Below are 27,843 nucleotides of genomic sequence, written 5' to 3' on the forward strand. Positions count from 1 at the left end.
CAGCAAAAAATACTCAAAAGATCTCTTTCTCCCCTCTCCTTTTTTTTTTCTTCCTTCATTAGTATTAAAACCTTCATTAAAGCAGAGGACTGCTCCCCGTGCTGTTGGAAGATGCCTACAGACAAGGTGCACAGTCTTACAAAGTCTGATAATAAAATGTACTGAGATAATGTGTGTGAAATTGTAGAATGTTATAAGAAATTAAAGTATTTTGCATTAAAGGCAGTAAATTACCCCATGCCAAATATCTGCATTCGGAGGTGACTGTCAAAAACTTGGCAAAGCAGGCTTTGAGACATTTGCGATTCTAATTTAATGTAAACAGCACAGGGAAATTCTTACTCCCTTTGTGATCCCGGGGCAAGTTACTTAACTTTACTGTGTTCATCTATAAAACTGGGATCATCAGCATTAAGTATGATGAAGATGAAATGAGATATAAAGCAGTTTGAAGGATGTTTAGCATACAGTAAGTACTTCACGAATAGTAACTTTACTTTTAGAGAGCTGTGGAAACCTCAATTCATAAAGTCAGATATATAAGACATATCCAAAAACAAAAAAACAAAAAAAAATAAGACATACCAAAATCACTTATTGTCTGCAAATCAGTGTTATGAAAATTCTGAGACCCATCCTACCAAGTTGGTACTATTTAGCACTACTTTTAGGGCTCCTCCCCCTGTCCCAGGGTGGTCCCTCATGAGGGACTTTTATTGATCATCGGTGGCCAGGGCACCTAGCTACTGCAGACACAGCTTTTATTCCCTGTCCATCTGGTCCTTCGGTGCAGCAGGCAAGTGGGGCTTGAAAACTCAGATGAGGCCAACAGCCTGTGGCAGGGAGCCGGCTTCCCTCGGTGCCCCACCGTGACCACCTCCCTGGGCACTATCAGCGAAAAGTTTTTGCACTATCAGCAAAGTGCAGGTGCTCCTCCTTGCACACCCAGTGGCTTTTCTTTCCAGTCCCAGAGCATCTCCACTTTCAGAGCCACCTACCAGGACAATCACGATTCTACTTTGATATCATATGGTAGTGCCAATATTTTAACTTTCTGGCCTATAAAAAAATGACTTTCATGTAGTTCAAATAACAATTCAAAAGATTTAGTTTTCTTTCTTTCCTTCCTTCCTTCCTTTTTTTTTTTTTTTTTTTTTAAATCTAGAAGGGCAACCGACTTCAGTCTATTTGTGCTTTTCCAGTAACAAAACCCTCTGTGGCAAGTAAACAGAAACAGATTACTTTATTTCAGGGCAAAGGAAAACAGAAAAATAAAAAATCATATTTCATTGAGGCATCTTGACAGGTTTATATGGTAATAACAATTATAATTATTTTTTATTGTAATTATTCCTCATATCCCACCCCCTTTCTCCAACTGTACTGTCACTGCATGGTTCATGGAGCCTTAGATTATTCATGCTGTGTTGATTGACTAGCTTCGTCTCCCACCTCCCTCACACCTGGCACACTTCAGCTGTACCAGTAGCTACCTGCCTTCTCATCATTACAATAACCCTTCTTTGTTGCTGGAAAGTACTAATACCTCAGTCTTGTCATGCTGATAAACTTCTACTCCTTAAAGATTTAGCTGATACATGGTCTCCTCTGTGTTCTCTGAAAAAAGTTTAAAACATCATCTTCTGTGTTTTCACAGTGACCTGATACTCAAACCACTTAGACTTAAGGTGATTGAATAATTTGTCATCTAAACTCGGACACTTTTAAAAGAGGATGCTAGTAATAATTATGCTGGAACAACAGACATAAACCAGAGTGCCCGGAGAAGAGTAGGGTGTATGGCCACCCTGCTTATCCTTATATTGCTGTAATGATTGGTCACATACCTCTCATTCCCTCCTTTCACAAACATATATACATATACACAGTCAGTAAATCCCTGGAAGGCATAAGCCTTAGCATCTAGTGTAAGATGACTGCTGACACATCAACTGATTAATTAAACCCTGAGGATTTTATTGCAGGAGAATGTTCTAGATTAGTGAAAAAACATAAACAAACAAAGGTAGATGGAGGGAACATTTATAAGAGCAAGTAAACCAGTCTGTGTGGAACAGATATTTAAGGATTGGAATATAATTTGGGAAAAGATTTTACAAACTCTTGGTTGTCAAGCTAAGGAATGTCTAACAAAGTGGAGGAACAAGGGAAGGTTTGCACGTGGGGGAGTGACATGAAGGATTACTGATAATTGTATGTCAGAGTAATTGGAAGGTGGGAAGGGCAGAGAACTACTGAAACTATCTGAATAAACAAGATGGAAATATGGATGCCTAGATTAGGACTCTTTGTCATTTAACCTTTTATGTTTTAGGCTGCAAGCGATAGAAACCCAAATTATCCTGGTTTAAACATAAAGAGGAATGTATTGGTTCAGCTAACATAAATATATAGACATTGCTGGATCCAGGTGTTCAGTGTCATATCATCAGGAATATTCTTTCTGTCTCTTGGTTCTGCTTCTTACTGTTTTGGATTCATTCTCAGTCAGGTCCTCCCCAGAATACCCATTAGGAACTTCCAGCCTACTTTTATCAGCTTAGCAACCCCAGTAGAGAAGGAATGCCACTTTATCAATAGTCCTAGCAAAAATTCCAAGGAAGGTTCTCTAGGTCATGAAAATCAAATCACAGAGATAAAATTATCTAGAGGAAACATAAAAGTAATAAGCTTCCAAATGAGCATGGAGAAGAAATGTACTCATTCCAAAATGATCTAGACTCTATTTATTCAAGAAATTTAAAATACAAGACACAAGATGTTTATTTCACTTTATTTTATTTTAACTCCAGTGTAATTAATAGTTAAAATACAGTGTTATATGTTATCTTTAATCCAATAAATATTTTCACATATTATGATACTGGGCATATCATGCTAATAGTCCAAATAAAATAGAAATTATTATTTCACCTTTCCAGTCCAACCTATAAATACAGTAGTATAGGAGCTTATGATTACTTATCTTTGAAGGAGTCATAATGGAGCCAGAAGCGGGCTGAAAAGGGCAATTAAAGTGGCTTTGTCTTTGTGAGAATTCCTTAAATAGTTTTACTGAGAAACCAATTAATAAACCTCTTCATTCTCAAATGACAAGATCTATGGATTTGAGAAATATTTGTAAATTTACTTCTTTGTAAATTTACAGCATAATTCTCAGAAGTTTATAACTGAATTTTCCATGAAATTTATGTTCTGAATAAAGGATACAATAACGTTCAGGACACAAATCAAAAAGAGAAATAAACGATTCAATTGGTTTTAAAAACAAGTTTTAGATAACAAAAGAATATGTATAGAATAATTCTATTTGGTGTTCAAGTTATGCATACACATATTCATTTATGTATATGTGATATATAACAAATGAAACACTAAACCAAATATAGGCTATCCTGGTTGGGGGTATTTGGTACAGTTTTAATTTTCTTATTTATCTATGGCTTTTTGTTTTACAGTTTCTAGCATGAATCTATAAATTAATTTTAAATAACAAAAAGAATAAAAAAATCTGTTTCTTTGAGAGAAAGAGAATTCTGTTATAAAGGTAAACTAGCTTTGCCTTTTGAAGTGATGTTGTTGTGGCTCTTTACACAGTTTTCTCCCCAGATATCATAAGTATCTCAATAACAACATTGGGTTAGGTAGGCTATTACCTCTGAAAGAATGTGGCATTTCTCTTATTATGTAAATATTAATCAAATGCAGTTTTAATGCATTATGCTTGGGTGACAAGAATTTATTTATTTATTTATTTATTATTTTGTGAGAGAGGGAGAGGGAGAGAATCTCAAGCAGGCTCCACAGCCTGATGTGGGGCCTGATCTCATAACCCTGAAATCATGATCTGAACCAAAATCAAGAGTTGGACACAGATGCCCCAAGTGATAAGACTTTAATCACATTTACTGATACTTATTTTAATAAATCAGTTTTATTCTTTCCAAGATCGTACCATTCAAGAACAAGCTTCTAATACAGACAACAATCTGAACCAAGGATCCAGCTTAATAGAATCCATCTTTAAAGTATTGTACCATTGCAATTTTTCTCCACAAATATTTGGAAATGTTTTTGTGAGCTACATGGAAGAAGAACAATTATGGGACTTTCTATATAACATTCCAGGTATGAGAATTTACTATTTGGAAAAGAAGTGTAGAGATAATTAAATATATCTTTAAAGATGCTTTGAAAGTTTTATTGATGTCACTTTTGCTGAATCTGTTATTTATAAAAGTTTATCTTACAATTTTTTTTTCAGGATAAATGTTTCTTCTGGGAATCATTAACCATTAGGTCCTATCAAACTAAAGTATACTTGGGACAATGTGAAGGAAGGTTGTGAGATGGATTATGTGATGCAGACTTTCTTTTTCAATTATTATTAGGAAGTGTCCTCTTATAAAAATTTAATATTTACCATAGATTATGTTTTGCTATTGAGAATATAAGACATTAGTAGCACATGAATAAGTATTTTATGAATCTTAGATGCATTTATTCAACAAACTCATGGAGGAAATTTTCTTTTCTTCAAATGTATTTTTCTTTAAATGTAAAAGTGTTTGTTATTATGACCATAGTGCCTCTGTTTCTACAAGGCAAGAATGTTCTATGGTTCCTTTGGGGATAATAGGCTTTTCCATTTGTACTGGTCTTCTGCCTAAGCTTGAATGGATATTAAAGCCAGAATAGGTTGCATATTTGAATAGAAAGTGTTCATGGGTTGCCCCACCTTCAGGGCCAGGTGAAAAGGCTCTTGCTTTATTTTATACTTAATATCCTGGCTTTAAATCTTAATACCATGGGAAAACAAAGAATAAGAATTTAGTAGCTATCCTCTTAGTCTATTAACTATTTACATCATATACATTTTGGCTGTTGACCTATAAACTGTTTTATACGTTGTTTTTGGAACTACAATTCCATAAAAGATTTCCTTGGAAATTTTTTTCTATTAAGATATCCTCAAGCCCAGAGTTTCTTTTCTCAGCTATGTCCAGTCTACTAATAAGCCCTAGAAAGGCATTCTTCATTTTTGTTACAGTATTTTTGATGTCTGGTATTTCTTTTTGGTTCTTTCTCAAGATTTCCATCTCTCTACAAATACTGCTCATTTGTTCTTGCATGCTGTCTATTTTGTTCATTAGAACTCTTAGCATATTCATCATAGTTATTTTAATTCCTGGTCTGATAATTCTAATCACCATGTCTGTTTCTGATGCTTGCTCTGTCTTTTCAAATTGCATTCTATGCCTTTTAGTATGTCTTGTAATTTTTTCTTTAAAGCCAAACATGATGTTTTGGGTAAAATAACTGCTATAAAGAGGCATTTAGTGATATGGTGGAGAGATGTTGGGGAGGAGAAGCATTCTATAGTCCTATGATTAGGCCTCAGTCTTTTAGTGGGCCTATGCCTCTGGATGACATAGTTCACAAACATTTCTCAGTTTTTTCTCCCATTTTGCGTAGGAGAATATGGCTAGAGTGGAATGAAGTTGGGTATTTTTCTCTTCTTCTAAGTCAGTTTGGCTCTGATAATATCCCAGTGAGTTATGGTCTATTTTCGTAGATTCTCCCGAGCGCAGCCCTTAAGAAGAACAGAGTGCTCTGGCTTATTTCAAAATGTTCCTTTTCCTCTTGTCTTGCTGGAAGCTCTTGGGGATTTTTCTCTGACATTTACTACGGGCACCTAGTTGAACTCATAGAGGTAAAACTCACAGAAGTGTGGCAGCCTCCACATGACAGGGTCCCCCTGGAGTTTTAACTCTCAGACTTGTCCACACTGAGAACCCCAGCAGTTCATCAATTACAATTCAGACTTCCTCCCTTGGCACTAGATCCCATGGTAGGTTCTGCTTGTGAGTCTCCACTCCAGTAAGCTGTGACTCCCTGCATTTGTCATCTCTATCGCTCCTATCTTGGAGGCAGTAGTTTGCCTTGTGTCCTCACCTCTCTACATATCCAAGAAGAGAAGTTGATTTTTCCAACTGTTCAGCTTTTTACTTGTTGTTAGGACAAAGTGGTAACTTCCAAGCTCTTTATATGTGGAGCCAGAAACCAGAAGGGCTTGTCACTTACTTTCTTTTCTTTATTCTCTCTTCTTCTTATCTTTCCTTTTCTTTTTGCTAGATCTGTACCTTATCCCTACCATAGGTATCTGTGGATGTTACTTGAATCCTCCCTTATAGTATCCCATGCTCAACTTGTTTCAGAACCCTTCATCAAAAGAATACTAGGCACCCTATACCAAAATATTGTAAACTTTATGGAAACTCATTTTAGGTAATAATAATAATAATAATAATAATAATAATAATAATAGCATATACTTACATAATGTGTCAAGTGCCCACAAATTAATTCATGTAGGTTTTAAATAATTCTTTGAGATAGGACTGTTATTTTGTGTATCATTTGTAATACCTTGATTTTGTTTTAAAAGCAATAAACATACCCTTTTAATAAAAGGAAATAGGGGAATTTCTGGCTTTCTAGAATTTTTAGATACCTGAGATGTATTTCATCCACGACTCCAAAGAGTTCAACCAAAGTAAACATTAATTACAGATACAGGAAGAAGGCTTCTTTATGCCTTTCAATGAATTAAAATCTTGAAGCATCATTTAAAAAGATAGATTGCTATATCCTCCACCATTTCCATAAAGAATAACAGCTCACTTGATGATTGCACCATGTTAAAAGTTAAACTCTCAATATTGGATATTACCAGGATCCTCTTTGACATTATTGTTCTTTTTTTTTTTCTTAGAGAGAGGGAGAGAGACTGTGGAGGAAGAGGCAGAGGGAGAGAGTGGATGCTAGAGTAGACTCCCTGAACACAGAGCCCAATACAGGGCTTCACATGAGACTCCAGGTAGAGCTCCATCCTAGGACTCTGAGGTCACTACCTAAGCTGAAATAAAGAGTTGGTTGCTCAAGAGACTGAGCCAGCCAGGTGTCCCAGCAGCATGGTGCTTTTTTTTTTTTTTTTTTTTTTTTTTAATTTTTTTTTTTTTAATTTTTTTATTTATTTATGATAGGCACACAGTGAGAGAGAGAGAAGCAGAGACACAGGCAGAGGGAGAAGCAGGCTCCATGCACCGGGAGCCCGACGTGGGATTCGATCCCGGGTCTCCAGGATCGCGCCCTGGGCCAAAGGCAGGCGCTAAACCACTGCGCCACCCAGGGATCCCAGCATGGTGCTTTTAACAATGTATTGAGTTATTTAAGAAATAACACCTTAAGGTGCCTGGCTGGCTCAGTCAGAAGAGCATGCAATTCTTGACCTCTGGATTGTGAGTTCAAGCTTCATGTTGGATGTAGAGGTTACCTAAATAAAACTTTAAAACAAAAGAAATATCACCTAAAATTTTGAGGGGAAAAACATATATGTTGTTTTCCGTTTTAATTCAAGTGGTTATCCCAAGACTTCCCTGTCATATTAAGAAACAAGTAAAATTTTATTGTATTAATCACACAAGTAGTACATAGTCATTGTGGGTAATCTATGCAATCAGAAAGAAGGCAGGATAGCAGAAAGAAGGAAAGAAGTTAAGGAGAGGGAGGGTACAAAAGAAGGAAAAGTAAAAGAAGAAAAAAGAAAAAAAGAGGAAAATATCTGAAATCCCATTAGTTATTGATAATCACCATTAACACTGTAGAGTACATCTTTTAACTCTTTTATGTGTGGTTGTGTGCACATGTGTGTATTTAATATAAATAGCATGTAGTACTTTTCCTTTACTTATTTTTTTACTGAACAATATATGGCTTTATTGTATAGATGTGTAACTATTTAAACAAATAACCAATTGTTGGATATTTAGAGTATTTTTCAATTTTCCTTTATACACTTTACATAATTATAATTAATTTCTTAGGATGAAGTCCTAGAGACAGAATAAGTGGGTTAGCAGGTAAGTAAAATGTTAAAGTGTTGATATTATTGCCAAGCTGTCATCTAAGAAGGTCATACCATTATATTTCTACCATTAGAGTTCCAAACCACAAGCAAATACTGTTATTCACTGTTAATTGAATTGCCATTTTATTATTAAAAAGAAACTCTTTTTTTCAAATGTTTATGGACTGTTTATTAATTATATGATTTCAAGGTTAAAAGCAGCTCTCCTTTTCTATAGCTTTAAACTAGATTACTGAGAAACTGAATTCTCAGCTGAATAAGGCACAAAATATTGCCAGATTCTGCTAACTATAACATACTGTCTAATTCTAAAGTCTCAACGTTTTTGGAGTCTGAGCTAGAGGTCATCCGATGCTTGAGATTGGCACTGACCGACGCTGTCAAGGACATTGTACAGCAGATAATATTTATGATGAGCCCTGGGAGAAACTGTGAGACCAACCTCAACAAGCATAGTGTTCCTGAATGTTTGCGTGAGAGCATTCCAAAGGAATGGAATTATATTCCAAAAGAAACTAAAAGGAAAGAATCAAGCAAAGGTATCTCTTGCTCTCTCTCTCTTTTTTGTAAGAACACATTCCCCAAGAAGCAATTTTCCAGGATATAAAATCAAGTAAAATTCTAAAAATTATAAGATTTGTAAACTATTTGAGTCCTTTTCCCACCATTTGGGACCTGTAATTTTTTTTTTTTACTGTGAGCCTTATGACCAAGGAACCTAGAAATGAAAATGACTCAAATGGTTATCGTCTTTATTTAATTACCAATTCAGAATTTTCTGTGATATGTTGTGTTCATGTTAGTATTCACAGAGTAGTCGATGATTATGACTAACCTTAAATCTACTGAGTAAAATTCGTATTCTTGAGAAGATTGTTGTGATGTTCAATTTTATATTTTTCCTTGAAGTTTTTTCCACTGCAACCACCAACTATTACTTTCTTTTCTCTTGTTAACAGATCTACTTGCTTAGTGTTTAGGTCAAAAATAGCACACCATTTAGCAACTATATATTTTTTGACCAAGTATTTCCCCCCAAGGACCTATGGTTCTGAATTCAGTGCATTGTTTCTATTAGGGGCAGTGTATCTTAGAACCATGAGTTACACTATTCTTTATTTTATTTTATTTTTTAAAGACTTGTTTATTTTAGAGAGGGGGTAGAAGCGGAGGGAGAGAATCCTCAGGCAGTCTCCCTGCTGAACAAGGAGCCCAACGTGGGGCTCCATCTTATAACCCTGAGATCTTGACCTGAGCCAAAACCAAGAGTCAGAGGCTCAATGGACTCAGCAACTGAGGCACTCCTCATTTATTTTATTAATTAAGTCCTCTCTTCTTAAATGATTTCATCTTACTTACATGATTTTGCATTAAGATTCCTTTGAATGTGTATTATGTAGCCATATTAATGAATCTTCTTTAGGATTTTTAAAATAAAACTTTTCCCTTTATATTCATCTTTAAAGAAGAATATTTTTTCATTAACTTAAGGAAACCTTCAATGGTAAAATATGCTAACTGAACATACTAAAGTCAATCGAAGGGACTAGTCTTTCTTTCATTCTTCTCCATGGAGATCCTAAATAATGTGGCTCTTATACAGCAACCTTATATTACAAACTCGAATCATTTATCTATCTGTGACCTTTCATAGTCATGCTTTAATTCTGTCCAAGCCCTATTAAACTGCCTTTGAATCTAGTAAAGCCATTTAATTGAAGTTGGAAAATGTCAGCTTTTCATTACTTAAGTTCTTGTCTGAGTTGTTGCCATCTCTCCTTCATTATAGCTTTTGGATATTTCATAGATTTTGAGTAATTCGGGAGGCATAATCTATAGTTAACATACCATGTTTTATGAGTAGCACTATTTTGTTTGTGGCTTTCAAGTCATTCTATTGATGAACAATTCTGCTTTCTAAAGGTGTTCTGCATTCTTCCATAATCTTTCAAAGAAACTCAGGTTCCAAAAGAAGCTTACTTTGTGAAATCGGTTCTTGTGATTTTCCTTACTAAATAATATTCTCCATAAAACTGTCACTATCACTTTAAAAAAATGTGGAGGAAAGTGACTGTATAAACCACTTTGTGCATTCCAGGTAGATATGACGGTAGGAGAATACCATGATTCTCCATCTCTACCCTATTTTAGGTTGGCATTGTTCAACCTTCATTATTGCTACATTATGTAAGACAGACAATATTTACAGACTAGACATTAAGTCCCTTATTCATTCAATTGATATTTACTAAGTAAGTTACTACTATATGCCAAGCACTTCAGTTGAGGCTAAAGATAAACTATAAAGTAGGTACCTCCTCTTGGTGCTCAGAAACTGCTATAATTGGTTCCAAATGGGTACAAACACCCCTGGGGATGTACAAGATAATTCTCTGGTGTATGAGAAGAAAAGAAGTGAAACTTTATTAAAATTTCATATGAAGATTGTCACTGTAACTCTTCTTGGTCTGACTGAGGCAGTTTTGGGGGGTGATGGAAAGAATGGCCTACTTTTTCATTGGTTTTCAGGGTATAATACTGAATTAAGTTCGTCCTTTGTATTTCCGAATCTAGTCTTAACAAAATTAATCCTTACAAAACATACAGGTGGCTTTACCATATTCCCATAGATCAACACATCAGCTGCAGATGAAAACTAATACTGACAATGCAAGAAAGAACAAACAATAACCTCACACTGATTTCTATTTCTGACATGACCTCTTTCTCAGCCATATTTGTAAGGTAAAATGATGATGACCTAATCAGATTTGGTCAAAAAAAGATTTTAAAAAAGGAAATATATGGGAAAACAATTTGAAATATTACCTCCCATACATTATTATTAAACATGAATCCCTCCTAAGAAGGTATCGTGCCTTGAGATACCAACTAAAGATGGTTGGAAAGTAAAAGATTGATGAGTAAAAGATTTCAATACTAAGCATCCAAAACATGAAGACAAACCTCTGTAATTGTTTTCAAGAATGTTTTAAGTGATATTTAACCATTAAAAGACAAATAGTCATTAGCTTAAGGGGACATTTGTCCTTCCTAAAACAGTGAAAATGAGAGAACATGGAAAACACTATGGTGACAAACCGAAATGCATTTCTTTATTTCTTTGTCAGTAAATACTGTTACATAGAAAATAGTGAATATTTAAAGAAACATATTATAAATTCTACAATGTATGAGATTTACCAAAGAGTTGAATGAAAGCTCAGATGCTTCTGATATAGTTCATCTTGGGTATTTGGTCCCTTATGTTTCAAAGAATAGATACACAAAGTAGTTGTTTTATTTCATTGACAACAATTAAATGAAAGATGTACCAGAAAAGTACTTTTTTAAAATTTTATTTTTTGAGATTTTATTTTTAAGTCATCTCTATACCCAACGTGGGGCTTGAACTTACAATGCCAAGATCTAGAGTCACACTGAGCCAGCCAGCTACCTCAGTATATTACTTTTTTATATAAAAAGAATGCTTTATTGGAAAACTGTTGGGGTAATTGTTTTAAATGAATGGATTTTGGAGAGAAAACAGAGGTAGCATTGCAAGAAAAAATATATTCATGATATCATGCACATGCAGATTGTTGGGAAAGAAAACTGATGGCAGAAATATATAAAATGCTACCAGAAGTTATTAAGATAGTTTATTTTCTAAAAGCCAGAAATATTCGTTTTATAAAAACCAGTATCACAAATAAAAATATCATATCTACACACTTAAGAACTTAGACATAGGATTTTCTAACATAATTTAAAATGTTCCAAATAAGAGTTTCAGTGATTACTAAATATTTTTCTTGAAAATAAAAAAATGAAAAATTTTTCAGTTTGTTTTCAAGAACAACTAATTGACATCATGATTAATGAATATTTATCAGTAAATTGTCAACAACAGCCTTTGCCTATTTGATGGCTGAGATTGAAGAACAAGTGCCTTAATTTCACAAGCACAGTTACTGACAGACTTGTTCCAATGTAGATCTATCACATAGTAGCTTTTTCACCTATGACAGACACTAAAATCAAGTATTGAAACAAACTGAACTTAGCACTTACCCTTTGAATCACTGTATCGAAGTTTTAAACCCAGATTTTGAAAATAACACAGCATATTACATTATCCTCAATCCAGAAATTATTATTGACATTTTATACCATAAATAAAATTTAAAAAATAACGTTTAGATATTATTTTGTCTTCATTCATTGTAAATTTCCTTTCTGCAGGTTTTCTAATCATAAAATATATTATTACAGCCAGTAATGGTACAGTGGTACATGTCTAGGAAGAAAGAAAGAAATACACAAATATTCATATCACATTACATCCACTCTAAGACATACATTTTTTTCACACTTTGTCAACTCTGAAATTGGCCCTTCCAACGTGTAACATATACATGGCTTAGATAGAAGCCAAGGTATTTAAATAAGGGCAGAAAAATGAGTGTGTGACATTCTTAGAAGATCCTTTCCTGATGTGTTATTATCCTCATCACACTCAGAGTCCCTGTGATTAGTAGAATGGGTTTATTAATTTGTCATTAGTCTAAAGGTTCTGATTGGAATTTGCCATAAGCTTTAATAACATAGGGGGGATTTGAGTACCTGGAGTCCTCAGATTTTCTAAAATATCAGGGTAAGTGCAGGTGCAAAGAAAATTGATAATCTTTACCTAATATCTACTTAGATTGTCAAATGTTTCCTTGGTGTCTGCAGTTAAACCCTCTTTTGTATAAACACAGCACAAGATACAATCTCCAAGTCAAACACCTGAGAGTAGATTAGGGAGTATATGACACAAACACATAAAGAACAACAAAACTTTAAAATAAGTTAAGAATACAAGGAAGAGTGGTCACAAAGGAGTTTCTTAATTTGCTTCATTTATATTTTAAGCTTCATCTAAGCATATTCATTTGGATAAAAAGAAAGCATTTATCAAGGAACTGCTTTTTACCAGGGACTGAGCTAGGTGTTTTTACATTTCTTATTTTTGTTGAACACAATAGTCTTATGAGATCTTTCAAATATATATTAGGCCCAATTTTGCAAACTTGCAAAGACTGTTCCAGTTCATTTTTAACATGATTCTTAAGTTGTCATGAATTTCTGTGGAGTCACTAGACTAAGACATATGTTTTCCAAGAGCTTTGTACGTTTTTAGAGCAGAGTGACTTCTTTAAATGTCACAAATATCTTGAAAAATCTTTCACTTTTTTTTTTTTATTATTTTTGTTTAGTAAAAGCAGTGAAGATTACCGAAGAACTCAGAGCTACCTTCTTTTGACTTGTCACTCAGTTTCAATTTTCAAATTCTATTATGTATGTAGTGGATTAAAACACTGTGCCTGGCTTTGTGGGATAGTCAAAGACCAATGAGGTTTCTTTCCATGCTCTTGAGGAGCTTTTAGTCTACTTATAAAGATAATACATGAAGACATAAATAACATAAACAATAATAGATGTTAATATAAAAGATGACAGCATGGCACATTATGGACCTAATTACCAAAGTGGTCATATAGAAAATATGTTCATAGGAGGAGAGGACTTTGAACCAAGGGTTGAAAAAGATGGGCGACCTATGGAGAGAGAGGGCATTCCATGTGAGAGTAATGAGATATTCAGAAGCCTAGAAGCTATGAGGATAAAATAAAGTTTTACAGAAACTGGCTAAGGCTGGACTGTGGAGTATTTTGACAGCAACACTCTAGAGACTGATCTTGTAACCGTGGAAAATAGCTAAAACAACTGTGGTAGAGAAATTAGATAACAAATATTACAGTATGTAAATTTGGCTTCATAACACAGGAAAGAGGCTGGGCATAGTCTGGAGCAGGGAGATGAGTTAGAGGAGTTAGGAGAGTACTGCAGTAGTCCAGGTACTGTTCATAAGGAGGGGCTTCAATAGACCAGTAGTCATGTTTCATAGTTAAGGGAAACTGGATGTCAGAGATGAGGGGATAGGAGGATTTATCAACGTGGTTTCTAGAATGAAGGGTCAACAGGACTACTTAAAAGATTTAAAAAGAAGGAACTAAGGAAGGAAGGAAGGCATAGAGGGAGAGTGGAGGGAGTCAGCAAGGCCAAGCTAGTTTAGGAGGAAAACAATTAATTTAGTTTTAATTATAATGAGTTAATTATTGCTAGGACAGAGAAGTGGAATGTCCAATAGGGATCTAAAGTTGTAGGTTGCTACCCTGGAGAAAGGCCAAGACTGAAGAATCTAGAACCATCTAGAAGAGTGGTTCTCAACCAGGAAATATTTTGCACCCAGGGGACATTTGGCAATGCTTGGAGACATTCTTGGTTGTCAAAACTGAGGTGAATGTTACTTGACATCTAGTGGGTGCAGGCCAGAGATGCTGTTAAAGCATCTTATAGCCCATAAGACAGCTCCTCACAACAAAGAATTATCCAGCCCAAATGTCATTAGTGCCAAAGTTGAGACACCCTGATCTACAGAGGGAGGATCAGTTCATTCTTCAGAGAAATGGCACCAAGCAAAGGAGGGCGTGTAGAATCATCAGTCAACAGGCAAGGACTTCTTAGCAATACTTACATTTAAGAGGTGTTAGTATAAATCAGAACTAGCATGGGACACAAAGAAGAGTAATAATGGTAACCATGCACCAGTTTGTTGGCCTATTCATTCACCAAATCTTTATTGAACAACTGATACATGAGGTACTGCGTGTTGGGGAAAACTGCCGTGTCTTCATGGAGCTTATGTACTAGTGGAGGGGGACAGGTAATGAACAATGAAGGAGATAATTATTAGGTGACAAAATAGCCTCTAATGATAGGGAGGTTGGGGAGCTGGGATGGGAAGAGCATGAAGGGATGCTTTGGATGGGGTGGTGAGTGAAGGGTCTCTGAAGAGGTGACATTTGGGCTAAGAAGGAGGAGAAGAGGAGCCAGGCCTGACAAGACCTAGAATGATTCTGTTATGGATTCCAAGGGAGGAGGAGGTTTAAGAAAGTATCAAAGGCCACAAAGAGGTCCAACAGGAGTACCTTTACATTTGTTACTTAAGAGGACATCTGAGCCCTTAAAACTGCCACCTTAATAGATAAAAGTTTAATTAATAATCTTAAATTTGCTGATCTTCATTTGTGAGGGAAAAAAAACTGAGGTTTGAGTTTTAGGCAGCGACCCCAGTAGAGTTCTGTCGGAATATGTCAAGCACTTGCTCTTCTCAACAATTTTCTCCACAAAAATTAGACATCCCCACGCAACACTCAAAACAACCCAGTGATGGAATGCATATGCTAATATTAATCATACCTTTTCTTTCCTTTCTTCCCCAGGCTTCACAAGGCTTGCTGTTCAGGCAGTATCTATTGTAATCAGCAAGTTACCTACGGTGATTGCATGTTTGCCTCCCCCAATTAAATACTTCTTTTCTCTGTCTGAGAGAAAAATGTCAAAAAACTTTGTTGAATTGAAGAAAGCTAGCCTCCTTGTCTGGAACTTGATTGTAATTATATGTCGGATATTTGAGGATGGAAACACTGTGGAACTTTTAACAGGTGCCTCCCTTGACAGATGGAGTAAAGAGAAACTTGGTTTAATCTGTGTGTGTTTGGAAAGCATCATGGGAAAGCAGACAAGTGGCCTTAATCAAATGGCCCAGAGGGTCATACAGAGCATTGAGCAGGAAAAACCCAACTGGATTGAGAGCCAATTGTTGAAAGCAAGGAAGTTGAGCACCAAATGGTAAAGTGATGTTTTTCTTGACCTGAATTTCATCAAATAACAAAACCACCAATAAACAACAACAAAATACTGATAGGCAACAGTGGTTATTTTAACTTCATGGGAACTTTGATGAATGCATAAAAAGATAAATATTCCATTAAAAACTGGATTATTAGACGTTCCTTGTTCTATTAAAATTTGAACCCCAGTGACACACTGAAACATTATACCTATTTTTTTTTTAACATTATACCTATTTAGTCACCATCTTAAGGTTTCTGTTAAAAAGAGTGGGAGCTAAACCCAAGAGAATTTGGTTTCATTCTTTTTTAGTGCACAAACAGGTATCTAGTGGATAGCCAGGAGCATTTTATAAATGGATTGGGCATGGAGATTAAATTAAGAAGGAATTAATGGATATAAAAGGCTTTTTATTGCTTTCTGTGTACCTGATTGTCAAAAAAGTACACATTTTTCATCTGGTAATGTAAGAATCCCATAGGGCAGCTGGGGCATATCACACTCGAGCTATAAACACACCCAGCTGTTTCGGTATGAAAATGTCAGCCTTCTCATAGGTTTGTCACCAGGAGCTAAGTGATTTGTAGTATTGCTAAGATCTTTAAGGGTCCCTGATGAATTTAAATATGTACATAGATTACTCCTGTCTTAAAATTAGTCTTCAGTTTAGAACTGCATGATATTGATAAAGGTATTACAGCTCATATGGTCTACAGATCACTAAGCCAGCCCTTTTTTATACCACTCACACACACTGTTCCCCATACTTTTACAATCTGTTCATGTTGCTGGCAAATACTATTTTAACTTTCTTGCCTGAAAATGACCAAAAGTTGCTACTTTCCTTAGTACGTGGTAGTGACAAGGAATTCAGGCTTTGGAATCAGATGGACAAATATAAATCCCTTGTAAGTGGGCCATCTTGGGCAAACTATAGAATCTCTCAAAGCCTCATTTTCAGTGGTGATACCAAGCTGATGGAGTAGTTTTGAAAAATTAAATAAGATTCATAAGGTTCTTAGCACCAAGCTTAGTAACAAATGCATCAAGCGAGCATTTGTTGCTTATAAACTCTATTGAAATACATTGCACTCATTGGCATTATGATGACAAATACTCTTTACTGGTTTGTGTTAATCTCTGTAAGACTTTATTTAAAAAAATTTTTTTTTTTAGAGATTTTACTTATTTGTATGACTTCATACAATTCCAAATGGGAAAATGTAGCTAATCATGATTTTCCCGGTCTTGTCATACCGACTTCCAGAAATTTACTTTTGGGGTGTCCTGTGGGTAGGAATAACAGTAGCAATCGGGCAAATGCTTAGTAACTCTGAAAGCAGCCTCTTTAATCTTTATATTTGCATTCAATACCAATTTACAGGCTTTAATCCGATGACTAAAAGATTAAGGCCAGATGTCATCATCTCGAAGGCAGTGGTTATAAAGAGAGAAAAAAAGAATACAAATAGTGGATCTGATTATAAAATTAAATCTATGATATTTCTGATTTAGGGGTCCCCTTATCAATAAGATCAGTGTAAAGTAGTGTCTCAGTTATATACCTGAGGCCTCATACAAGAATCCATTAATAATTTTTTTTTCCTTAAAAGTTGGTTTACATTCCTTATAAACAACACCAACACATCGAACACCTCCTATATAGAGAATTGTCTAGCTGATATTTGGCTGATTAGCTATGTGTTGCAACATGCATCCAAAATGAAGAACTGCTGATTTTTAAAATGTTTTTACAGGGGGCACCTGGGTGGCTAGGTGGTTTAGTGTCGGCCTTTGGCTCAGGTCATGATCCCGGGTTCGAGTCCTGAATCTGGCTCCCCATGCGGAGCCTGCCTCTTCCTCTGCCTATGTAAAGATTTTACTTATTTATTCACGAGAGACAGAGAGAGAGAGAGAGGCAGAGACATAGGCAGAGGGAGAAGCAGGCTCCATGCGGGGAGCCTGTTGTGGGACTCAATCTCAGGACCCCGGGATCACACCCTGAGCCAAAGTCAGAGCTTAACCGCTGAGCCACCCAGCCTCCCAAATAAAATCTTAAAAAAAAAAAAAATGTTTTTACAGTCCCCAAAGTTCCTGAATGTGTATTATATAAGTATGTAATTAGCACAATGCTATGTCTTTCTCAGTTTCTTGAATATCAATATATAGATTTCAGATTTGCAGTTATTATATTTATTTGAAACAGTTAAATTTGACTTCTTAACTCACAGTAGGTTATCTCTTACAAGATTTGGGTGCTATAGGAATGTACTTCTTGACTCTGATTTCAGATTGATTATTTCTTCTACAAGTGAACTTCTACATATTTCTCACAAACTGATGATCATTTAGTTTCTAGATCTATACCATAACAAAAATGTATTTTAAATCCTGATGTCTGTGTCTAGGTGAAGAGCTGCCTTGGGTTTATCATAATTGTTTTTAAATTTGAGAATGTAACCATATAAACTAAAATAGTGCTTCTGTTCAGATAATTGAAATTTTAATTCCCCGCAAAGATGATCTCAGAACTACACAATATCATTTCGGTCAATTTCTTTCACTTGCATTCAGATTTAACTTTGATTTTACAGAAGTTGTGAAAAGATCTGCAGCGGAAAGGTGGCAGCTGTAAGCATTGCTTGTCTTGCGCACTGCCTGAAAGCATTACTATTCATTAAAATAACCTTCACTTTGTAGTAACACTCAAGCTGTAAACAGTCAACTTAGATTCTGGAGAACACACAGCCCAAAAAGTAAAGAAATGCTTGTCTTTGCAAAGTAATTTGTCGAGTTGAAGATTATTGTTTTTCATCATGGTGACCCTGACTTGGCTGGCTGGGTGCATATACAGATTAAGATTAATGCAGTTATTCCTTGGCTAAGGTCTGCCTCTTTCAGGGCACATTCTCCCTAATGACATGATTGATAGGCAGTCCCAAATCCAGAGAGGAACTCATTAATCATAGCATTGACTGAATCCAATCATTTGCTTCACCTGCACAGTGATGGACAGGAAAGGATACAATTCAGGGGCTGACACTGAGACACTCTTTTGTCAGAGGGCCTCAACTTTTTCAATGTCAGCCTCTACAGAACCTGACAAGAAATCTTGCTTGCAACCTGTATGCAGCTTCAAAAAGCTATTTACAAACTTCCTTTATTGCAACATCTTTTTTGTTTGTTTAAAGATTTACTCTAATTAATGAATATGTCACAGAGTAGGAGTTGTTTTATTTTTAGCAAGCCTTATACAATTGTAAAGTTCGTTGTTTTTTTTTTTTTTAAGAAAGATGTTTTAAAGCTACATGTGGAAGCAATATAAAAGTTAATGTCCAGCAGCTGGGTATCATTTGGTTCAGTCTTCAGGTCAGCGGCACTCTTAGCAGAACTAATTTTATAATCATGGCAAAATCTCAGTAATGAACTGCAGTATATAGCTGATTACACCACAGTAAATTTCATTTAGTCCGAGGAACAGTGGAAAACCATGCCTTTTCTTAAAAATACTCCGATTGCAAAGCCTAACATGATCCTAGTAGCAACTGTAATAAGAAAAGTAGTGTGGGATATATATGAGGTCCCTTGGATATCATGATTTCTTTTGCTCTGACATAGCTGGAGAATTCTAAAAAAATATATGTCATTCATCAGCACTATGTAAATAATGTTTAAAATCAATAACAAGGGAATCTGTTCTTAGAAATGTCTCACAAATGGAAGTTGCACATTCCTGGTGTGATAAGAGACCCTTTTCCTGACTCATCAGGGTAGTGACTTCTGCTAGGTATCCTCACCAAGAAGAAACAGGAGAGGGACCATATATTTTTAACAGGCAACAAGTGTCAAAAGGCCAATTTAAAACACCCAGTGGTAAGCACATGCCAGGAAGCACCCAGCCTATAGTTAGCATAATAGGCTCCCCCTTTTGACACTTTAATTAGTCTTTAATGTGTTCTAAGACAGGTGTAAAGAGGCATCTACAAAAGACAGACTACCAAAGCTATTTCTGGCATCAAAGATACTTTTTATCCTCAAAGAGAAAATACAAATTATTTCTTACATGTTCTTAAAAAGAAATGTTTTGTTTTCATCCCATGATTATAGCAATTTCCACAATTGCAGTAATGGGAAAATGTTTTATAGATCGGAGTATAAATGCAATAAAGAACTGTTTTAAAAGAAACGATTCAATTTTTTAAAATGCTTTCAGGTGCTTGGTTCTGAGGCGCTGTTTCTCTGCGCAGGGGCGGTTTGGGAAAGCTTACCTATTTGAGCGGTCTTTATGGTGCTTTGAATATGAGATTTACATCGACTCTGCACACTCAATCTCTTTGATTATTTTCCATCTTTACAATTCTTTACCGCTGATACTTATGTGCTTTCTTTGTACTTAGTGCGTTTATGACAATAGAGCAAAGCACAGCCTTAGAAGAAGGAGATGGTGCTCTTGAACTGACTGAGCAGAAAATAAACATGATGGTCCTGGATATCTGCCACAAACCAGGTGGCAGCGAGTACCTGCGGCAAATTTATCACATCATGCGGCTCAATGAGGTAGGGAAACGGCCTTTTTACCGAGCAATTAGGTGTGTACTGGCCTGAGGCAGCGTCTGCTGGCAGCTAAGGGTTAGTCAAGGAGGTGATAATACTTCTTAAAGTCAATACCAAACTCAATATTGCATTATTAATAGAATCTATTCAGCCCCGGCTGTTCTGCATTTGTACAGGCGAAGCTTCACCGAAACAATGTAGGTTTTATTTATATGGTTGAAACAATAACACGGCTCATAAACTCAGTTCAGTTCTGAATTGTAGAGACTAGACGTGTAGTTTGGGAATTGTGTGTTTGTGACTGTTAGGCTGGTGTTCAAATCTGCTGTTTGTGAAATGATGAATTTTCTGGAGAGAGATGGACGTCTTCTGCTGTAGACGTCACACCTGTCTGGTGAAATCGTGGATTTCTTAGAGTGAGAAAACTTCGAAAGAATATTGAACCGTATTCGGGGGCAGCTAGATTAAGCCAAGAAAACACATTAATGCGTGGACGCTGGTTAGAGCCAATGTCATGCTTGTCTACGTGTCTGATGGGTTAAGCCTCTGACCTTGCAGGTCTCTGACATTTTTTTGTTTGAGCAGAAAAATGTAAAGAGCAGGTTGTCAGCTATGGACTTGAAACAATACGAGTTTGCTAACTTCATCAGGTTTTTAATTTGAGCGTTTGTACCTGCATTAGAATTCTGTTTTTATTTGCAAATGCATGAATCTATTTTTTGGAATACTAAAAATTCTATAATATGAATAATGTGAAGCTATCGTGTTTTAGCTCAATGAGGTAGGCCTTAAAAACCATCAATTTCCAAGGAGTGAATTAAATTCTAGCACAGCTTTTTACAACTCAGTTATATAAATGTTCTTTCCGTTACCATCTATCTGAAAGTTACTTCAAGGAAATTTTGTTTCCTGGCTATCCTAGAGCTAATCAGCCAGTCAATAAACAGGTGATCGAATAGTGCATTCAATGATCGCCCGAGAAGGATGTGAGGGATTTGTTGCTATGAGAAATGGTCCAGTCCCTAAGGCACTGGATCTCAGTATATAATTGTTAGCTGGTAACACAACCTATTCACATTTGCTAATGATCCCTCATAATTTGTTTAGGGTTTCTTTGTGGGGAACTCAGGAGCTCCTGACCTTGGCTAACTGAAAGACCACCATCGCGAAGTCATGGTCTTCACTGGCAGGTCCACATGGCCACCCAGATGGCCTTAAGTAACCATGGTGATTACTGAGGAACAGATGTTGCAAGAGGATTACCCTCAGATTTTTAGGAAACTGGTGGTACAGGAGTTCTGAGAACAGTAATGGCTGGGAGAGATTGCCAAACTGATAGACTCGTTCACTTTTTAAAAAGCCCTTAACATGAACAAGCTTAGCAATCACCCAAAAGGAAAATTAAGTTGGATATTTACTGGTTGTCAGCCACCTGTTCTATTCAGGAAATCGAAAGGCTGTTCTCCCCTCGTAGAGCTTTTGGACCTCTGAGGCAGTGGCTCTGAACAGGTCTGCTGTGAGGCCTGATGTGTGTAAGACTCTTCACTGGGGCACCGCCTACATTTTGATCAATTAAGGTCCAAGTTACGATTTTTCTTTCATAACAGGTGAATACACTTACTGTTGTGGTGGTTATCACGTGGGATGTCAAGCTAAGTACTTGCTGATTGTGCTGAGTGACAAACATCATGACAAGGGAGGAAGGAGGCCTACTGGGAAGTGAGTCTAAACCAGAGAAATTAGTGAGCCCTTTGCCTTGTGACTACTAACAACTACTACTACCACAGACTCAGTAAAGACACAAGGCTAAGTGCTCAGAGTAGGGCTTACTGCTGCTTTTATACCAAGGCATTGTTACGCTGTAGGTGAAATGCTCCATGAAGCTTGTTCCTGCTGAGTAGCACTAGGAGTCTTGAGCGTTTTCAGGTGTGCTGCTAAATATGCTTCAAGAAGGCAGCATAAGGGATCCCTGGGTGGCGCAGCGGTTTGGCGCCTGCCTTTGGCCCAGGGCGCGATCCTGGAGACCTGGGATCGAATCCCACGTCGGGCTACCGGTGCATGGAGCCTGCTTCTCCCTCTGCCTGTGTCTCTGCCTCTCTCTCTCTCTGTGACTATCATAAATAAATAAAAAAATTAAAAAAAAAAGAAGGCCTCACAAGGATGAAAGAATGTGCCATGGAGTAATAACAAAGTTATGAGAGGAGATGAGTTTAAGAATGTTTGTCTTTGAGATAAAGGGAGGACGTCTAAGGATAAGTCTAGTGGGTAGTTGAAGAACCTGGCCACAAGCAAAGATGAGGGAGGTTGTGACTAGAGACTTCGGTGGGCTTACTGAGTGTGGGAGTTGAGGTCAAAGGACTGGTGGAGCTTTTCAAAGAAAAACACAGGAACGTGGGTAGAGAAATAAGCTTCAATGTTACTGTGCAGAGAGGGTGTTCAAGAAAGGATGGACAAAGAAGAACATATCTTTTCTAAAGAGAATATCACAGTACGTACGGTTAAAGGGACACCACAAAAAATCCAGTTTTTTTAGAAGGGGTAGTGACAAGTGCCCGGACAGTAGAGAGGTCAAAGAAATTAACAAAGGAGAAAACACCATTGTGTTCCCAGCTTGCAGCACAGCACTTGATCTTTTTCGAATTGTACAGCACCAAAAAGAAAAAGGCTAAATGTAGCAATGTAAGGGGAAATCAGTTGACACAGGTTGTGATTAGCCAAAATAAAGCAGGTGTTCTCATTAGAATCTTTTATTCCTTTTAAAAATTTTACTTGCAGAGATCATGACAGAGAGAAATTTTATTTCTGTATAAAAACGTAAATCTAGGCATAACGTTCTTTTTCTGGTAATTTTATTATCATCCAAGGATACTTAGGAGTCTCTGTGTGTGAATGATGCTATAGAATTAATCTAAGGAGATGTGGTCCACAGTGAGCAAATTTAAGAAATGATTATCAGAGTTAAGTAGTGGTTTCTTTTTCTTTTCTTTTCTTTCTTTTCTTTTTTTTTTTTTCTTTTCCTTTCTTTTTTTTTCTTTTCTTTTTCATTCCTGGTTTTTTTTTTTTTTTTTTTTTTTAATTTTTTTTAGGATTTGAGGCTCTAAAATGTCCCTGCCTGGGGAGTACAGTGGTACAGGGGGCATTCCCTACTCAGGAAGTTACATTATAGAGGCACAGGAAAAAAGCATGATGAAGCGAGACCAAACACATGGCTTCTCACTCAGACTCTACTACTCACCCCTGTGATCTAAGGCTCATCTGTGGCCTTTCAGAGCTACATGCCCAATGTGCTGTGGGCTAGAATTATTTAAACTTTTGGGTGCCTGCTGTTCTCCTGTCAGATTCTCTCTGGGGTGGGGCCTGAGATTCTGTTTTTCTAACAGGTTTCCAGGTAAAGCTGACTCGGCTGGTCTGGGTGCCAGACTTTGAGTACCAAGGGTTTTCCAGATGACCTCTGAAGTCCTTTTCAGCTCTAATGTTCTCAACCTAGTCCTACTCTTGAGGAAAAAATTAGATTTTGACATACTGAAAATCAGGAGAACATTTATATTATTTTATCTCTAGCATGACTTATTAAAAGTAAATATTTGATAGCTTACATGGGAAACTTAAAGTCCTTTCAAATTGTCGTGTTCCAAAAAGAGTCCAATAAAATAGACTAGGATCAGTCACCTTATTTATTTATGAATGGAAAATAAAATATGAAGCAGTCGATAGACTTTTTTGCCCAGGCTGCCCCTGGCAGTTGGAGGCTTGGAATTACATATGTTGAGCTTCATTTGAACCTTGATATTTTTCAGTCCACAGCATGGAAACAGAGTTGAGGAGTTTGAATTATAATTAATTCTACATAGAGGAAAGATTGCTTGCAGTGGAATATCAGAGTACTCCACACTCTGCTGAGCGTACAGTAGATAACCACTGCACTTAGTGAATGAATGAGCCACCTTGTTCTGTGAGGAATCGTGCATCTAAGTGAAGTTTTGGTAACGGGACATGTTGACACACGAACCAATGACAAGACAATGCCTATTAGAAAGATTCTGATGTATCGAGCATACATTCATTATGTGAGAATTCGTTAGATGCTTTCATAATCTACCCCATATATTAGGTGAACCTGTTTTTGGTGGGTTTATTGCAGTGCTGATTGGTATTCTGCTGTGTTTCTTCTGAAAATGTATTCTGTCCTGAGGCAAGTAATACGCTGTAATCTAGCAAATGTGCTGAAAGAGTAGATTTGGATATTGATCAGTGTATTTTTAAAGAGAATATATGCTTCCCACCATCACGACTTGTAATTTTTTCCCCCCTTGAAGGAATATTTAAAAGAACAGCTGTTTTCTATGAATGGTTCGAAGGAAAAGCCATTACCCATCAGACCTTTAAAGATGACCTTGAGGAGTGTAGAAGATCAGCCTTCTGCCTTTAACCCTTTCCAGGTGTACAAGGCATTTAGTGAAAACATGCTAGTTCAGGTATGTGGAAAATAGGAAATGTGTGATCTTTTTTTTTTTTTACACCAATAAAGGAAAAAGATGCTTTGTGTTTGAATACTTATAAGCTTTTTTTTTTTTTTTTTTTTTTTTTTTTTGGCTAAGAAGCAAAAGGCCTTATTCTTATTTATGTGGTCTGCATGAATTGACTTTGAAAAAGTTATTTTACCTTCTATTTGTCAAACTGATGCATATGTTTGGTCTGTATAGTTTAACTTTTGACCAGGTCAGTTTGCCATGGGCAGAGGGAACATCTGTTCGACTGTGTCTACAGAAGGCCTGAAAAACCAGGTGTTTCATAAGGGTCTCCTCCCTTGTTGCCCATCCCCATCGCCTACCCACCCACTCAAAGAACACCTTGCCATTTTTATGAACTTATCTAATTTTTAAGGTAAATAAAAATAAGAGTAGACAACTAATTATAAACAAAGCCTTGAGTTCCTATTTTAAGTCACATGAGGTAAATTTCCCTTTTTATAACCCTAAACATATTCCTGCATTTCAAATGAATTTGCAAATGATCTCAACGTCAGGATATTTGGAATACGGGTAATATGATAAATACCACACGTTTTTAATGCCAGATGATGCCATTGTTTAAGCTACCTGTTTCAGTCGTCACATTGAAAAGATCATATCTAAGTCAAAGTATTTGAAATCTAAACTTGCTTTTGCTTTATTTATTCTTTTGGTGAATAAAAAAGGGAAGAGCTTCCTGACAGGCTATTTGAATTAACAGGGGAGAAGAGAAGGATTGCTTGACCTAGAGCTCTGAGGAAAATAAGAATTAAAACAATAGCCTAATTCGGGATGCAGATAATATTTTTGCCATGCCTGCTACAACCCTAGTCTACAGTCATCAATACTGTAGTAGAATAAGACCTTCAAATGCTGACAACCTGGGACAGAATCCTCCTGCTCTACGACAGGATTGTGGTGCTCCATTAATCAGCAGGTGACAGGGCATAGTTCTTATAGGATTTTAAACATTGGCCTGGACTCTTATTATCAAAACTGTGTAGTTTTAAGAGATACAAGCATCTATAATACTTGGAAACGAAAAATATTATGTAAGTTTTGAGTGTATTGGCTGCTTTTCTATGTTGCACATTAGATTGCTCCAAACCATAAATAATCATTGTAGCTGTTAAATTATCCTCACTTCGTTTAAGTAAATGGCATGTTTTATTCCATTCTGAATTATGAGATTATCTTTCAGAGTAATTTTTCTCCTTACTCTGTTGTGAAATTACCTACTAAATGAGAATAAAAGAACATTATTTACATTTACAGGTTGTTCTAATTTCCCTTTTATTTTTTAATTTTTTTTAAAGATTTTATTTATTTATTCATGAGAGACACAGAGAGAGAGGCAGAGACACAGGCAGAGGGAGAAGCAGGCTCCAGGCAGGGAGCCTGACTTGGGACTTGATCCCAGGTTTTCAGGATGACGCCCTGGGCCAAAGGCAAGCGTTAAACCACTGAGCCACCCAGGGATCCCCCTAATTTCCCCTTTAAAGCATTTTCTTAACCAAAAGTAACATTACTATTATACTCTTACTAAGCTGTGTCTTGTAATTTGAGTCATAGCCCCTCTAAATCTGTTTTTTTTTTTCCCATAGAATTTCTGGATACTAAAAAATAAAAACTACAAATTGATATATGAAAAAGTTGCCAGTTATTTCACTTTTCTTTTCAGAGTCACCCTCTCAGGGAAACTTGTTGGGCAAATGCCATTAGCACTTGGAAGAATAACGACTCAAGAAATTGATTTATATTTTTATAAATAATGACTACATCCCCAAATGGATTTATAAATTAATTGCTGTCTTATTGGAATAAAAACCTTCTTCTGTGGACATGATTGATGTTATCTGTCTAAGTCCTTGTTCTGGACCCCCCTCCTTCTTAGTTAGTCTATCACAGCTGGAGCTTTAATTTACTGATCATATTAACTCTGATTAATAACTAACAATAGCGTATTCTCATTTATCAACAGTCAGCCATCACAAAATGGAACTGGAATTGGTCAAAGTTGCTGCCAAATTATCTGGGACTGGATAAGATGACCTTCAGTGTACTACTCAAAAACAGGTAATGAGATTTGCAATTTGGGGGATCTGGTTGGGGGGAAAAGGAGATATATATAGAGATAGATATACAGAGAGAGTCATATATGTAAGTATACTTAGAATACTGTTTTTACATAGTAAGTATTTATAGGAGGCATTAAAAAAATTTTATGACATGAAATTAGTTGGTTTTGTCTGAATTTTAAATGTTTGACTTTGTGTATGTAATAGTTCAGCTTTGTACACACCAAAAGTTATCAGGTTGGATGTCATTATAATACTTTGTATTTGTTTGTGATAATTTAATGAATGCATACAAAATGCCAAGCCAAATCAACCAGTCTAATCAGGGAAACATATAAGTAAAACTGTCATGATTGAATTTTTTGCTTTGAAGCCAGTTCCGTTGGCACTTAGTTGCTATAGCTTCAGTTACATATTATTTCACACACAGACACACGCACACACACACACACACTCCAGAACAATCTAATAAAATCGTAATGTACTTTTAGCCTGGGAACCTGCACATGTAATTTATTTTGCACAAAACTATAAATATTTTCTTTATATTCTGGATCTATTAACATGGATTTTAAAATACTTTCAAGTCTTCATTGAAAACAATAAGGTGTAATCTTTAAAAATTGGATTTCTCTTATCTAGTATGACATTTTCACCTAAGATATATATGTGTGCCACTTTTTTATACTCAAGTATCATTTGTTTGCTTATAGTTCAGCATGACGATTATTTTTTATATAATCTGTATGATGTAGGAAGTATTTCTATATCTTTTTGATACAAATATTAAATACCATTTTTTCCTGAAAGATCATAACGACATACTAGAATTGTCAAGTCATCCTTGACAAATCCAGGTGCATGTCAGAAAATATCAAGAGGGAAAAATATCCTGTAATTTCCCAAATGGAGGTTAAAAAAGGGCAGCTTAACTGCCAGTAAAACTTTTCATTTAAATGTGTGGTGACAATGGTGTTCTTAATATTTCACCCTTGAATGGAGCTCT

The 27,843-nt window shown here is 36.1% G+C and overlaps 1 protein-coding gene across 3 annotated transcripts in view; it reads left to right on the top strand.

Moving 5' to 3' along the window:
- Positions 1 to 27,843, top strand: part of KIAA0825 (KIAA0825 ortholog) — a 388,202-nt gene that overhangs the window by 167,409 nt on the left and 192,950 nt on the right. For all 3 annotated transcript variants that reach the window (XM_041752619.1, XM_041752621.1, XM_041752620.1), the window contains exons 15-20: positions 3,970 to 4,149; positions 8,266 to 8,490; positions 15,283 to 15,691; positions 20,092 to 20,251; positions 24,565 to 24,723; positions 26,741 to 26,835. In XM_041752619.1, the coding sequence (XP_041608553.1) occupies positions 3,970 to 4,149; positions 8,266 to 8,490; positions 15,283 to 15,691; positions 20,092 to 20,251; positions 24,565 to 24,723; positions 26,741 to 26,835 (1,228 nt within the window). The remainder of the gene's footprint in view (positions 1 to 3,969; positions 4,150 to 8,265; positions 8,491 to 15,282; positions 15,692 to 20,091; positions 20,252 to 24,564; positions 24,724 to 26,740; positions 26,836 to 27,843) is intronic.

This window comes from Vulpes lagopus, chromosome 4 (assembly GCF_018345385.1).
Source record: "Vulpes lagopus strain Blue_001 chromosome 4, ASM1834538v1, whole genome shotgun sequence".
Classification (NCBI taxonomy): Eukaryota; Metazoa; Chordata; class Mammalia; order Carnivora; family Canidae; genus Vulpes; species Vulpes lagopus.